This window comes from Dama dama, chromosome 11 (assembly GCF_033118175.1).
Source record: "Dama dama isolate Ldn47 chromosome 11, ASM3311817v1, whole genome shotgun sequence".
Lineage (NCBI taxonomy): Eukaryota > Metazoa > Chordata > Mammalia > Artiodactyla > Cervidae > Dama > Dama dama.
In genome coordinates this window covers 37948434-37963307 of record NC_083691.1, presented here as the reverse complement: position 1 = coordinate 37963307, position 14874 = coordinate 37948434, and the positions used below count along the sequence as shown (strand labels likewise).

At 44.4% G+C, this 14874-nt stretch overlaps 1 protein-coding gene across 1 annotated transcript in view; it reads left to right on the top strand.

Moving 5' to 3' along the window:
* The window catches only part of ANTXR1 (ANTXR cell adhesion molecule 1), a 251881-nt gene that overhangs the window by 177825 nt on the left and 59182 nt on the right, over positions 1–14874 (top strand). The window contains exons 15-17 of the mRNA XM_061155147.1: positions 1058–1153; positions 1686–1853; positions 13938–14018. Coding sequence (XP_061011130.1) covers positions 1058–1153; positions 1686–1853; positions 13938–14018 — 345 coding nt within the window. The remainder of the gene's footprint in view (positions 1–1057; positions 1154–1685; positions 1854–13937; positions 14019–14874) is intronic.

Below are 14874 nucleotides of genomic sequence, written 5' to 3'. Positions count from 1 at the left end.
GTTGTTTAGTTGTGTCCAACTCTTTGTGACCCCATTGACTGTGGCCCACCAGGCTCCTCTGTCCATGGAATTTTCCAGGCAAGGATACTGGAGTGGGGTGCCACGCCCTCCACCAGGGGATCTTCCCGACACAGGGATCAAACCCGCATCTCCTACATTGGCAGACAGGTTCTTTACCACTGAGCCACCTGGGAAGCCCTGTAAGAAATAAAATAAAATAAAATAAAATAAAATAGATTGATGGGATGAAGAGACTGGGGCTACTTGAGAAGGATGTCCAGGGAATGCACTCAGAGTATCGGGGAGAGGGGAGTGTGGAAGGAAGAAGGGTGGAGAGGTGAGTAAAGGCCAGATCTCTCAAATCAGAGTTGAGGTTTGGAATTTATTCTGCTACTTTGTGGAGAATGGATTATAGGTAAGAGAGGTCAGTTAGGAGACTGTCTCCATACCCAGGAGAAAGCTTATGGAGCCTTGGTACCAGGGTGGTGGAGGTGGTGATGGAGCTTGAGTTGGAGAAGCCATGAATTGAGAGTCTTTTAGAATTAAGGTCAGTAGAACTTGCTGGAAAATTGAGATGAGATAGGGAAGGGGAAGCAGAGGAAGAGAGAATTCAAGCGTGACTCCCAAGCAAGGGGAAAGACTACGGCAGGAACCAATCTGAGGTGGGGAAATCAGGACTTCTTTTAGACATGTATTGTTGAGAAGTTGATTAGTCCCCGAGAAGAAGTCAGTGCCAACAGAGGTCAGAGAAGTCAGGGACAAAGATGTAAATTCACAAGGCATTAACATGTAGATAGGATTAGATGAGATACGCTATAAAGGAGTAGAGATGCAGAAGAGAACATGTTCCAAGAACGCAACACAATCTAACCAGGTCGTACTGCTCTTATTCCCACTTTGCAGATAAGGAAAATAAACTTGGACAGGTTAAGTGATTTGCTCAAGGCCCAGTAAATGGTGACACTGGGGTTTAACCCAGGCAGTCTGCTCCCATCCACTTTGCCATAGTGGACACAATGGTGCTTTGCTTCCTTCATGTGTCACAATCTCTCTGCAGGAAGAAGATGATGATGGTCTGCCTAAGAAAAAGTGGCCTACGGTAGATGCTTCTTATTATGGTGGCCGAGGCGTTGGAGGCATTAAAAGGATGGAGGTAAGGACAGCTTCACTTATTGATGTCTACATGCTGACTACTCAGTGACGGAAAACCAAAGCAAAATGGTGAAAACTCACACTTAAGGTCTAATGGGGATGTGAATCGTGAGGCATCAATGGAGAGATGACAAGTATAGCCTTTTACCTATGTACCCTGATGTCTTGTCCACTGTGAGTCAGAGCAATTCACTCATTAGCTCAAGTCCCCCCTACCCCCACCCCAGTGGTTTCTTCTATCACTGGAATAAAATCCAGAGTTCTTACTGGGCCCACAATGTCTTTACGTATGTTGTTCCCACGTCCTGGATGGTTCCTCCCCCAAATATCCATGCCCCTTGCTTGCTTTTGCTGCTCCTCCAGCCCTTCCCCCTTTCCCTCTCTCTACTCCACCCCTCTTCTCTGGTCCTCATGACCCAAAAGAAATGAGGACCGGGTAGCACATCGTACATTTATTTGTGACCCCTGTTCTCCAGGGGCATCATATTTTATTTTGTCATTTTGTGGGGTTTATTGTATATTATTTATTTTAGGTTCGTTGGGGAGAAAAGGGCTCCACAGAAGAAGGTGCTAAGTTGGAGAAGGCAAAGAATGCAAGAGTCAAGATGCCGGAGCAGGAGTACGAATTCCCTGAACCCCGAAATCTCAACAACAACATGCGCCGGCCCTCCTCTCCCCGGAAGTGGTATTCTCCGATCAAGGTGTGCCTCTTTCTACTCAAAAACCCATCCTCACTCCCTGTAAAACACTTACATAGAAAGAACCAGAATCTCTTGAGATGATAGCAAACCAAAATCCAGCTTGTCACAAAGAAACAAATTTCTCAAATCATGGACTTGAAAGTTTAAATGTATACTTTCTCAGTTTCCACAATATCAAGGTGAGAGCTGGGCTTTTTTGTTTTAATTGGAGTACTGTTGATTTACAGTGTCTTGTTAGTTTCAGGTATAAGGCATAGTGATTCAGTTTCATGTATATATACTCTTTCTCAGATTCTTTTCCATTATCGGTTATTGCAAAATATTAAGTATAGTTCCCTGTGCTATACAATAGGTCCTTATTGTTCACCTATTTTATGTATAGTAGTTTCTATCCGTTAATCTCAAACTCCTAATTTATCCTCCCCCCTTTCCCTTTTGGAAACCATAAGCTTGTTTTCTGTGTCTATGAGTCTGTTTCTGTTATTTAAATAAGCTCATTTGTATAATTTTTGTAGATTTAGCGTATAAATGATAGTGTATAGTATTTGTCTTTCTTTAACTTACTTCACTTACTGTGATAATCTTTAGGTCCATACATGTTGCTGCAAATGGCATTATTTCATTCTTCTTTCTTTTTTACAGCTGGGTAATATTCCATTGTGTGTATATATGTATTTATATACATTTCTTTTTCATTTATCAGTTAACAAGCATTTAGGTTGTTTCCATGTCTTGGCTATTGTAAATAGTGCTACTATGAACACTGGGGTGCTTGAAAGTTTTCAACTTTTCCCAGTATGTGCCCAGCAATAGGAGCTGGGCTTCTTAAAATCCCCATGGCAAAGTGGTGGAATGAGAGTGGACTTGAAGAAAGTGACTTGGGTAGTAACCCCAGAGAATGGTTATAACTTTCAATAATTTCATTGGTAGGCTTTCCATAGTCTAATAACAATGGCTGGATTCTCCTTGATGCCTAATATCTATCCTTCTTGCCACAACAGAAGCCCATTTCCCTTTATTCAAGCCATGTGCTGGTGTAGTGGGCTGTGTTGGCCATGAGTCTAGTACTCATTTTCCCTGGCTGCGAACAAAGTGTCTTATTTCTCCAGCATCTCTCTTCCCCCTCACAGTTCCACAGCTTAACTGAAAGCGTTTTTAACTTATTGGGAAATTTAAGTCATTGGAGGCAGTTAGTGCTTCCTAAAGGCCTCTTTTCTCTTCCTCATGGGTGCAGATGTCTTCGAATTCATGTGATTCATTCAACACCCTTGCTCCTTGGTCTTCCCCATAAGCATGTGCACTATGCCAACCATCAAAGAGTACTAGAAAATCGTATCCAAAAAGACCGACATAGTCTACAGAAAAACTAGAATGGTAGAGTCTTTGCTCTGCCTGGGTCTGTCTGGAATCCAAGGCTCCAACTCAGATCTGCACCCTCTAGCTCTGTGCTGCAGACAGAACTATGCCAAGGCCTCAGGTGAAAGACTCAATCAATATAAGAACCAACTCTCTTTGCAGAAGAATGAATACATGTGTATGTATGGCTGAGTCCCCTTGCTCACCTTTGAGTCCACCTGAAACTATCACAAAATTCTTAATCAGTTATACTTCAATATAAAATAAAAAGTTAAAAAGAAGAACCAGATCTCATGAGCAGCGCCCCCCCACCCACACACATACAGCTTTACTCCCCTTCCAGTGATAACTGAGATATTTGCTATTTTCAGAGCAGCTCTTCTCCCATGAAATCAAAAGAAGTAACCATTTTAAACAGTGGAGGAAACTTTCTTGGTAGTTTCTCTGCTCAGTTGAATTACCTCATTCTCAAACTAATCTCAGTGAATTGTCATTTTGGTTTGTTGTGTTTCAAGTGGTGAGATTCTTAAGATAAGCCACCCCCTCTCCTAGAGCAATGGGTTGAACTCTGGAAAAAATGTGGCCCACATGTAGTTTGCTTGACTAACAGCTGTTTGCTTCTAATTATATTCTAATGTGGAACATGCAGTGGCGTGCATGCATGCGCAGACAGGAAGGAGCCAAGGAGAATCTCAGATGAAGGCGAAAGGGGATTTTCTATTATGTTGTTTTCAGAAATCTGTACCTTGTGACTAATACAACATATTTGGTAAGAGCCAGGGTTTCATCTCTGTAATCTTGGATATTGAGAGAGCTTTAATTCTATTTGAAGAATTCGTATTTGCTTGAGAACATGTTATTCATCTGGTAACTAGTGGTCTAGGACTGAGTTTTATGAAACAAATGAGCACATAGACAACTAGATTTAGAAATATCAAAATACTCCCAACACGCACTTGTAATTAGTGTCAGTTGAATATTTGTTGTGTACCTACTGTGTGCCAGGTACTGCTGGATATTGAGTTATTAGAGGGTCTCAAACTTGGCTGAGAATCAGTCACCTGTAGGAGCTTTAAAAACACAAATTCCCAGGTCTAATGTCTCAAACCTCATGATTTAGTCTCACAAAAGGCTTTCAAAGTCTCCCTGGCCTTTATGACCTGCCCACTTTTTCTCATGAAGTGAAACTCCTTTTTTCCCCTAATTTTCTCCCTTTTTGAATTTCCCATCCAAACTCCCTAAGGGAGACCCCACTGTTGCCTCAGTAACCGCTCCCTGCCCAGCCCCTGCTCTTCAGCCTTGGTCACTGTCTGTGTGTGTGCAAGCTGGTTCTCAATGTGTGGTCCCTGGATGGGCAGCATCAGCATCCCCCAGGAGCTTGTTAGAAATGAACACCCTCAGACCCCAAGCCTGACCTGCCGAATCAGCAGCGTCAGGACTGGGGCCCAATTAAAAAGGGATCACCGAAGGTACCAGCCAGCCTTCCAGAGGAGGCTCCCTGAGAGCAGGAACCGTGGTGCGGTGGCAAAGTGACCACAATCATGCCTCGGAGACATCCTAAATTTCACATGGGTCCATTGTTCTCCCAAACACAGCTGCTGGATTAATGTTGGATGGTTGGAAAACTGCATGTTAAGGGATCACCAAAAAAGCCAGCTGGAAAATACCTGTGATGCTGCTGGGCTCGTTAGGCACCTCTATAGGACCCCTTTGTTAGGACATGAGAAAGTGTGAATGCTCCTCCTGCTGCTGGAGCAGCTCACACAAAGGCTTAGCACAGCTCATTCGTTCGTTCGTGTGACTGCTCCTGTTTGTGAGTCTTCCCCCAACCAGATTTGATCCCTGCTGGAGGCACCAATTATGCTTAACTCATCTTTGAATCACCCACAAACAGCATTGTACCTGGCATGGAGTAGGGATTCCTCCACCTCTTGTTAATAGAGCTGATGCGTGGAATGTAATTATGAAACCACACCCAGAGCATCATGCCAGATAGACTTTCTCCTGTGACTTACCCAGATCACTTTGGTGCTCTCAGACCAAAGAAGGTGACATTCTTCTTGCCATCTCTTTGAGGCAAGGAGAGAAAAAGAGGTCATCCTATGTGTAGCTGGGCCAGATTGTCAAGGGAAGGGAAAAAACAAGAAAGTTTGAGAGTAGAAGCACAGAACAGAATTGAAAAGTCGTAATGTACCCTGTTCAGAAGAGCAGCCTGTCCACCAGAACTTCAGCCTTTGGACTGTAACCTCATGCGTGGTTCACAATGAGCCCCATTCTAGCCACAATATCTATACACACGCACTAGGCCTTGGACAAAGCATTCAGCCTCAAGCTGTGCTGTAAACTCTGTTTCCCTTTCCTGAACCCTCTCGCTGGATTTGTCTTGGTCCTGGCAGGAAACAGAAGGCACACTCCAGAGGGTCGAACTCACACAGATCTGGGCAGGGTTAAGAGAATCCCCGGCAATGGGGAGGCATGCAGGCACTCCACAGGGAGAGCTGTGGCATCCCTGGGCCCGAAGGGCAAGGACAGGAGCTGGTGTTACTGGATCCAGTGAGAGCTGCAGCCCCGGAGTAGGGGTCACCCAGTGGGAGCTGTGGCCGTAGTGAGGGAGTCAGTAAGCTAAATCTGCCCTGCTCCCTGTTTTAATATGGTCCACAAGCTAAGAATGGTTTTTGTATTTTTTAATGATTTTATTAGCACCTACATAATAGCCTCTTGACCTACAAAGCCTGAAATATTTACCCTCTGGGCCTATACAGGAAATGTTTGCAGACCCCGGCCCTATAAGAAAGCAGCCACTGACGGAAGTGGGGGTCGGGGAGAGAGTAGAAGGAACAAGTACCAACCTCCCCGTTATCTTGCCCTCTTCTCTCCCTTTTTAAATTGAAGTATAGCTGATTTACAATGTTGTATCAGTTTCAGCTATATAGCAAAGTGATTCCATTATATATATTTTTTTTCTTTTTCAGATTCTTTTCCATTATGGGTTATTACAAAATACTGAGTATAGTTCCCTGTGCTATATGGTAGGGTTCTTGTTGGCTATCTATTCTATATCTAGTATATTTAGTATTGTGTATATGTTAATCCTAAACTCCTGATTTATCCCTCCACCCCCTTCCCCACTTTGGTAACCATAATTCATTTTCTATGTTTATGGGTCTGTTTCTGTTTTGTAAGTAAATTCACTTATATCATCTTTTTTCAGATTCCACATATAAGTAACATCATAATGTTTGTCTTTGTATGACTTACTTCGCTTAGTGTAATAATCTCTAGGTCCATCCATGTTGCTGCAAATGGCATTATTTCATTCTTTTTGATGGCTGAGTAATATTCCACTGTATATATACCCACATAGACACACACACACATGTGCGTGCATGCCCCACATATTCTTTATCCATTCATCTGTCTGCTGTCATCTTCTGGTTGCTACCTGTTGGCCAGACCAAAGGGAAGCTAAATGATGCCATCTGTTGAGGTTGCGCTTCCAAGGCATGGAACCAGGAAGGCAGAGAATTGCAGAGAGTGGATGGGGGCAGGCAGCTCATGGAGGATGGCCCGCCCACTCTCTGCCCCACTATCAACAGGGAGAACATCTCCACCCAGGGCAAAACTTTCAGAAAGTTCTAGAAAGAGTCCTGGTTCCCCAGTGAAGGTGATCAGAATCACACACCTTTAAACTGATTGCATTTGACTCGGTTTCTCAAGCATTCCAGAAAGTAGATTTGAGGACCAGAGAAGCAGGGGAGCCCGTTGCCTCAGCACACCCCAGGGGAGCTCCCTAGGAGAAGGAGTCCACACGGGCTGCTCCCTGCCGTCGCCCAGGCTCATTTAAGGCCCTGACCACACTGACCACACTTCACCCTTTCCTCATTCCAGGCTCATGATCAGGACATTTTCCGATATTTGGCCTGAATTTTTCTTTGCTCGGTTTTCACCCCCTGGATTTACAGCAGTCCCGTGCTTCTCATTAAATTGGGACTGACCGCTTCAGGCGAATTAAGTAATGCCCAGATGTATGGCCACCAGAAAGATTAAAACCAGGTCTGTTTTCAAGTTTGCTGGAAGGCTTGCAGCCTTCAGAGAAATGGTTTTCCTCCTTTTCCAGTAGCTCCTCCCTTTGACTGGCAATGACAGAAATGACAGCCGAAGGACAAAAGCCAGACCCTGGCTGGCCCTGCAGACCGCTGTGTTCTGCAGAAGAGCCAGACCGGCCTGCGTGGCTCACAGCGCAGGGAAGCCGGTGGTCTTCTGTTCATTTTCTTTCAGGCAAACCTGTCATCCCTGGCCTTAAGCACCTTGACCTTGTAATCAAGCAGCGTTCAGCGCTGAACTGCCCTGAACGAAGCTCTATGCCGTCCAGTGAGACACACTGAAGCCTTAAATGTTGTCAGATGTGCTGTTGACGTTGAACAGGCATTTTTTGTCCCTTCCCGGCTACATTTTAGAATGGTTCCAAACATGTTTTAAACAAAGACCGAAAGAAGAGAGAAAAAAAAATGACCATGTGTGAGTGTGTCTATGTGTGAGCATGTGTAGGGGAAGTTTCTAACTTATGCATTCATTTGTTTCATTTAAGGAGACGCATGAGTCACAATATTTACCATATATTTTAAGGTATAAAAAATTAGTATTAGTCTCTCACAGCCCTCTAAGTTGAACTACCCTCAAAATTCCCAGCTTCTGACTAACTTCCAAGTAGCTGAGGCAGACAAACCAGAAGAGAAGATACAGCTGCTGCCTGCCCACCCCTCCTCCCACCCCCAAAAAAGGAAAGAAAGGCAGCCACAAAGTCCATGCACCAAGATGCGTTGAGCAATGGACCTCACAAACCTCCTGGCATGGTCTTCTTGTTTAGGAAGAAACAAGTGAGCATTGATGGAGAATTCCTGGTTTGCCAGCCTTTGTGGATTGGAAGATACTGATTATCAGGCTGGGGTCGAGTTGGGGAACCTGGAATTGGTACACTTCTCATGTGATAGTCAAAGTGTGTCAATTTCATATGAAAGAAAGATATATATAAATGTCAGCTAATACACTTTGGTGGAGGGTTCCCAGAATGGTGGAGAATCTTTAAGCTTCACAGAAGCATTCCTTCTGGGGAGTGAGGACCTGTGTCTTAAAACGTACCTTGTAGTGAGGGCCATGCATGCAGGACACTCAGATCTGAGAGAAATAGTGGAGTCAACTCAGAGGCTCCCGCCAGGCTGTGAGTAAAGCCCATCGACCACTTGGAAGACTCTCCTGAGGCTCTTCTGGCCCCAAAGGGATGTTATTAATAAGCCCAGTAGCTACTGTCTTGAAATGACAAAACTTCTGCCTCCTCTCAGAAAATCAAGCAAAGGAACCTTGTTCTGTACTTCTCTTTGACTTTTAAGAGTTATTTTTTATCCTCTTGATTCTAAAAACACTATTCTAAAGCTTATTTCAGCTCTTGCATAAAATGCTACCTGATGTATTGACAGAAGTACAACAAGGTATAAGATGTATAGATTACCCCAACTGTTTTCTGTGCCACACAGAATGGGGACTTTGGATTCCTTTGTGGAACTTTCAGAATTCAGAGCACTGAGGCTCCAATCAGAACTAGCTGGTCTTACTTTGGCCAGAACAGCTCATGATAGCAGTTCACCTGGATGAAGGGCACAGCTAAGTGATGCATGTACCACAAGTCAGGCATAGTCCCAAGGGCCTTTCTTGCACTCACTCCTTCATTTCTTACCAACATCCTCAAAATTAGAAACTGCTGCTACTCCTTCTGTTCTACAAATGGAAAAATCAAGGCACAGAGGGGTAACTTGCCTAAATTCACACTGCTAATAAAGATGTTTCTTGATTTATTTTATTACCAACAAAGCATCCATTCCAGCTAGCCACGAAATCTGTTATTAATCAAGTAGTAGAAAGGACTGGGAGCCTGGAGGTAAAAGACCTATCAGGAAACTATTCTCAGGATGAGTGACAGATGATCAAGGCCAAGACAGTAGCCGAGGAGACAGTGGGGCAGCGCTGGACAGGAAGAGGCAAGAGGGGAGACGAGACAGAATGTCCACCAGACAGGGTCGACGTTGAACGTGAAGGGGTGGCAGAGAGAGAGATGAGAATGACCTGTCTGGTCACCGCCTGTCTGGATGTTGGTGGTGCTCCATGGCATACTCAAGGCAGGGTGTCAAAGGAGGAGCAGGTTGGGGAAAAATTATTCAATATGCGATGCTTGGGGGTTTTTTTATATCTGTGATATGTTTACTTTACAACTAAGATTTGGTAATTGGATTAGAAGCTTATATGAGCCACGGGCAGACAGGTGGAAATTTGACCCATGAGACCAGGTGAAAGTAGGCGGGGTGAGCATTCCGCCTGGGGGTGAGTCTAGTAGAGGGGGGACACCGAGGACACCCTTGGATCAAGTGTAGGCAGAGGGGGGAAGAGGCTGAAAAGGATATGAGAGAGTTGAGAAGGAGCAGGCAGAGCCAAGGTTTAGCCAAGCCTTAGCAAAGCAGCTGTGGTGGAGTTTTGGGGGTTGTCATAGAAGCCAGGGGGAAAGGCGGAAATGGGGTCGAAGGACAGAGTGGAGGACGGGTGCTCCAGACTTGTAAAGTACAAATTATTGGATTCTTACTCGTCATCTTACACTCATTTCCATATTTCTACAGAGCATTTCAAATTATCATTTTAATGACTTTACCTAAGGATTAATACATTGATAACATTGAATGAATGCTTTCTGTGAGACAAGTATCTTACTTCAAGGGCTTCCTGCCTGCCAGTGCAGGAGACATAAGAGATACGGGTTCAATCCTTGGGTCAGGAAGATCCCCTGGAGGAGGGCTCGGGGACCCACTGAGAATACTGGAGTATTCTTGCCCAGAGAACCCCATGGACAGAGGAGCCTGGCGGGCTGCAGTCCATGGGGCCACCAAGAGTCAGACATGACCGAAGCAACTTAGCATGTACACATCTTACTTCAATATCTAATTGTAAGCCTTTTAAGAAATCCATAGAGCAGACAATATTATTATCTCTCTTCTTTTTAAAGATGAGAAAGGTAAGACTTAAGGACATGAAACAGTTTGTCTAAGGCCACAGCAGAACTGGTGAGGGGCAGCCCTGAAATATAGTCTAAAGCCAGTCATTTTGTGCTTAAATATCACTCTATGATCTGTTGCCACAAAGAAACATGACCCATTCTTCTGGTGTTGCACATCTAGGTAGTTTTTGCCCCTTTTCCCTGCCTGGAGCTTTGGATTTCTGCTGAGTTAATTATAACACTTCCTCAACAGCCACTTTTTCTTTTAGCCCCATCTCATTGCACCTCATTTGTCAAGGAGTTGAGTGATCAGTGCACAGAGTACTGAGAGGGGGATGATTTACCAAGTCAGTTACCAGGAGTCCCCCCGAAAAAAGGGAAAAGAAAAGAGGCATTCGTCCAGGAAGTCCACCTGTTTATATCCTGACATATAAATGCTTATCCCAAAGAACTTTAAAGGAAAACATTTAAACAATGATTGAAACGGTTTAATGCAAAAAACCATGCTGAACACAGCAGCAGTCCTTCTCAGCATTCTGAAGTCATTCCAGAATATTTTTAGAGGTTTTTGTAAATACTTGGCCAAGAGAGATGAGAAGCATTACGCTTAGCAAGACAGAGTTGAACCCACAAGAACTCAAGCAACCATTGATAAAGGTTGCAGAGCACATTTTTCATATCTGAATAAAACCCACCAGAAAATAACTTCAGAACACCAACTCTTTAAGGTGGCATTCTTAAATTGATGCTGCCACTATGAAAGCTTTGTGGCAAGGAACTTGAAGTTTCTAGACTCTTAGCCTTTCAGCATTATCCTTTAAAGACCACTTACAGATCAGTGTTTTCAAACATGCTCATGAGACCCCAACAGGAATACATGTTGGCCCAGTAAATCCTTATGTGTGCACATGTGTGTATTCACTTCATACACTAATACTCACACCCATGCATGTTTAACTGATACACATTTTTCACAAATCATACTTATCCTCACCATGTGCCATTAACTCAAATATTTTCTTTCCTATTAATTCAGATCCTAATACACAAAATTATTTCATGAGGGGTTGAAGAGTTGCAACCCCCAGTTTAGAAACCCTGTTCTAGAGGATCTAAGTGAAAGTGCTCTGACCAGAAGATCTGCACAAGGAAGAAGCTGCAAGATGTATAGTAGAAAGTATATGAGCTTTGCACAGGGAACTATATTCAAAAACCTGTGATAGACCATAATGGAAAAGAACATTTTAAAAGAAGGTGAAGTGAAAGTGAAAGTCGCTCAGTCATGTCCGACTCTTTGCGACCACATGGAATGGTCCATGGAATTCTCCAGGCCAGAATAATGGAATGGGTAGCCTTTCCCTTCTCTGGGGGACCTTCACAACCCAGGGATTGAACCCAGGTCTTCTGCATTGCAGGTGGATTCTTTACCAGCTGAGCCACAAGAATGTAGATATGTATATAACTGAATCAATTGCTCTATAGTAGAAATTAACATAACATTGTAAATCAACTATACTTCAATTTAAAAATTAATAAATGCCATTAAATTTTTTTTTTAATATTTAGAATTAGACAGACATGGTGGGGGCATCCAGTCACACCTCTCCAGTTTACAAGTTATGTGCCTCTGGCCGAGTTAGCTGACCTCTCTGATTCCTTCCCCATAACTCTTTGGGAATGCTGGGAGAATGAAATGAGCAGACACACAGAAAAGCACCTAGCCCAGCACATGGCAGCACTGGATGCATTCATTCATCTAACACATATTTACTGAGCACCAGAAGCTATGCTAAGGGCTGGGTATACCGCAGTTTAAAAAAACCAGCAGCACCTCTGCTTTCATGGAGCTGGCATTCCAGATGACAGAGGCAAATACCAAGCAAATAAACAGAGTCTTTGTCAGGGAGTGATAAGGGCTGTATTCGTTTCCTACTGTTGCTCTAACAAATTACCTCTAACTGAGTGGCTTAAGACTGCACAAATTTATTGTCTTAAGATTTCTGGGGGTCAGAAGCCCAAAATGGGTCTCACTGGGCTAAGATGACAGCAAGGCCAGGGCTGCACTCCTTCTGGAGGCTCTAGGAGAGAATCCATCTCCTCATCTTTTCCAGACTCCAGAAGCTGCCCGCTCATTGGCTTGTGGCCCCCCTTCCTCCCCAAAGCCAGCTACCATGGGTTGAGTCCTTCTCACACGGGATCACTCTGACTCTGCTTCTGTTTCTCCATCTCTTTCTCTAACTCGGACCCTCCTGCCTCCCTCTGTTAAGGACCCCTGTGAAATACATAAATAATAAACAAATCCATGTGGTTAGCTTGGGTCCATCCAGATGATCCAGGATCATGTCCCCAGTCTAAGATCCTTAACGTAATTGTTGGGGCAATTCGAGCGCAGGTTGAAAAAGAATTTCCAGACACACAGCACTTCAGAAGGGAGTGAATTTATTAAGAACAAAGAGCAGAGATCAAGGAGGCATTGCAAACACAGTGGGCTGACCTGACAGACCAAAAAGAGTTGACAGTTTTTGTGGGTTAATAGCCAATTTTTACAGCCTCCAGACAAAGAAAATTCCTGCTGGAAGGTTGGTGTTAGGTGATTGGTTGGGGCGCAATAGAGTGTTTACTAGAGTGAGCATCTTTGCCTAATTTGGAGTCAGGAGGCCTGTTAGTGATGATGAGGGGCTTTTGGCAACAGTTACCAAGGGGCTCAATTAGCTTGTTGACCTGGTTCTGGGCTCTGCTTCTGTGGCCTTGGTACAGGGCTCGCACCTGTGGCTTTAGAACAGGACTCAACAGTAATCAAATCTGCAAAGTCCTTTTTTTTGCCATGAAAGGGAACGTAGTCACCAGTTCCAGAGGCTAAAACGTCATGTTTGAAGGTGGAGATGAGCAGATTTCCTGGTGCTGAAGGGAAATCAGACAAAATAAAGGTGACTTCTGCCTGGTGGAGTCACCAGCCAGGGTTAATAATAAGAGCAAAGCTAAATAAGTGTCTTTTTTTCCCTGTGTTTTTAGTGTTTGCAGTGGCAGAAGCCAGCTCCACTCAGCATGTCTAAGGAATTAGATCATTAGACTCCCTTTGTCATGTACTATGAAAACTTTAGCCCTCACAGATTCAATCTTCTCAGATTCAGCCAATCACCTACAACTCCAAAGGGGGCTGTGATTTGTGGGGATCCATGATCCTTGGTCATTTGTCCCTCAAGCCCAGGATTCTGAAGCCTCTTGTGGGGACAGCCATGGATCTGCGCCCCAGGACCCTTTCATTGGTCTAGCCCCACCCACGCTTCTATTCAGTCATTTTTCTGAATTTGTCCTCATTGTTTCATTTGTAAACTCGGGACACTAAGTGGCAAGAAAAAACTTTAGTGCAAGTTGAAAAGCTTGACCTGCAGTATGAGGAGATGCCCAGAAATGCAATGAGGACAACTGGCTGAATGACTCCTCTGTGTCTGCAGACCTGAGGCTGCGCTATAGTCGCAGGTGTCCCTTGCATGAGCATCACGGTTCTCTGGGATGCATCTCTTCTCCCCCATTGCTGAAACCCACATTTTGAACTGGAGAGTCACGTCCTATGACAACTGCATTGCTGGTGAAGTGAGGTTCATATGACTGAAGAAGCGTGGAAAGTTCATGTCTGTGCGGGCCTTCAGTCTGGTTTCAGATGTAATCTTGGTACATTTGTTTCATTTCAGGGAAAACTTGATGCCTTGTGGGTCCTACTAAGGAAAGGCTACGATCGTGTGTCCGTGATGCGTCCACAGCCAGGAGACACGGTAGGATTCGTTATCAATGTCGCATACATGCGTTCTTTTTCTCTCTCTCCCTCTGACTGTTGAGCTGGAATAACTCCAGGTATATGAATCCAGCTATCATATTATGTTGTGACAAATCAGATACTAGTTTTCAAAATTTGGGTTCTACAAGACCTTGAGTTTCGACTTGCTTTTCTGAAAAGGATTTTGACCGAAACAGGTTAGATTAGCTTTCTAGGAATTGAGCTGCTGGGTTTCCAGGTACAGTGACTGAATAAAGCAGGGATGCTCAGACAGCTTCCAGAGAGAGGGCTGCTGCTCCTCTGCCACACTGGCCAGTGGTCACAAGCAGGATGCCAGGGCCACAAGGTGGAGCCAGGGAATAGGGACCATAGGAAAACTCCCCCATTATCCAGCAGGTCCTGGGTTTGTCTGATCCAGGATCACAGGAGGGTCTTCCACAATGAGGATTTTCCCCGAAACTGTCAGGGCCAAGCTCAGAGTGTCTCCAACTGGAAGGAGATAGACAGGGAGGGGGCCGCGGAGGCCTTAGTCCTCATTTTGTAAATGAGGAAACAGAGGACAGGACAAGCTGAATAATAACAATGCTGGAAACAACTTCAGTTCTGCCGTAATCATGCCATTGCTAGCTCTTCTGGGAAGAGCTAATCTCTCTTTTATAGAATCTACAAAGCAAAGCCTGGGACCAAATTCCCCCTCAACCACCCACAACCTGCATCTTTCATATGCTGCTGTGGGAATCAGACACACTAACCCAAAAGCAAAATCAAGGTGTCTAATTTGGGGCTTCTTTTGAATCAGGTAGAGTTGGGTCTGAATTTTGCTTCCTTCCTGCCTGGAAAAACTCTAAGCAAGT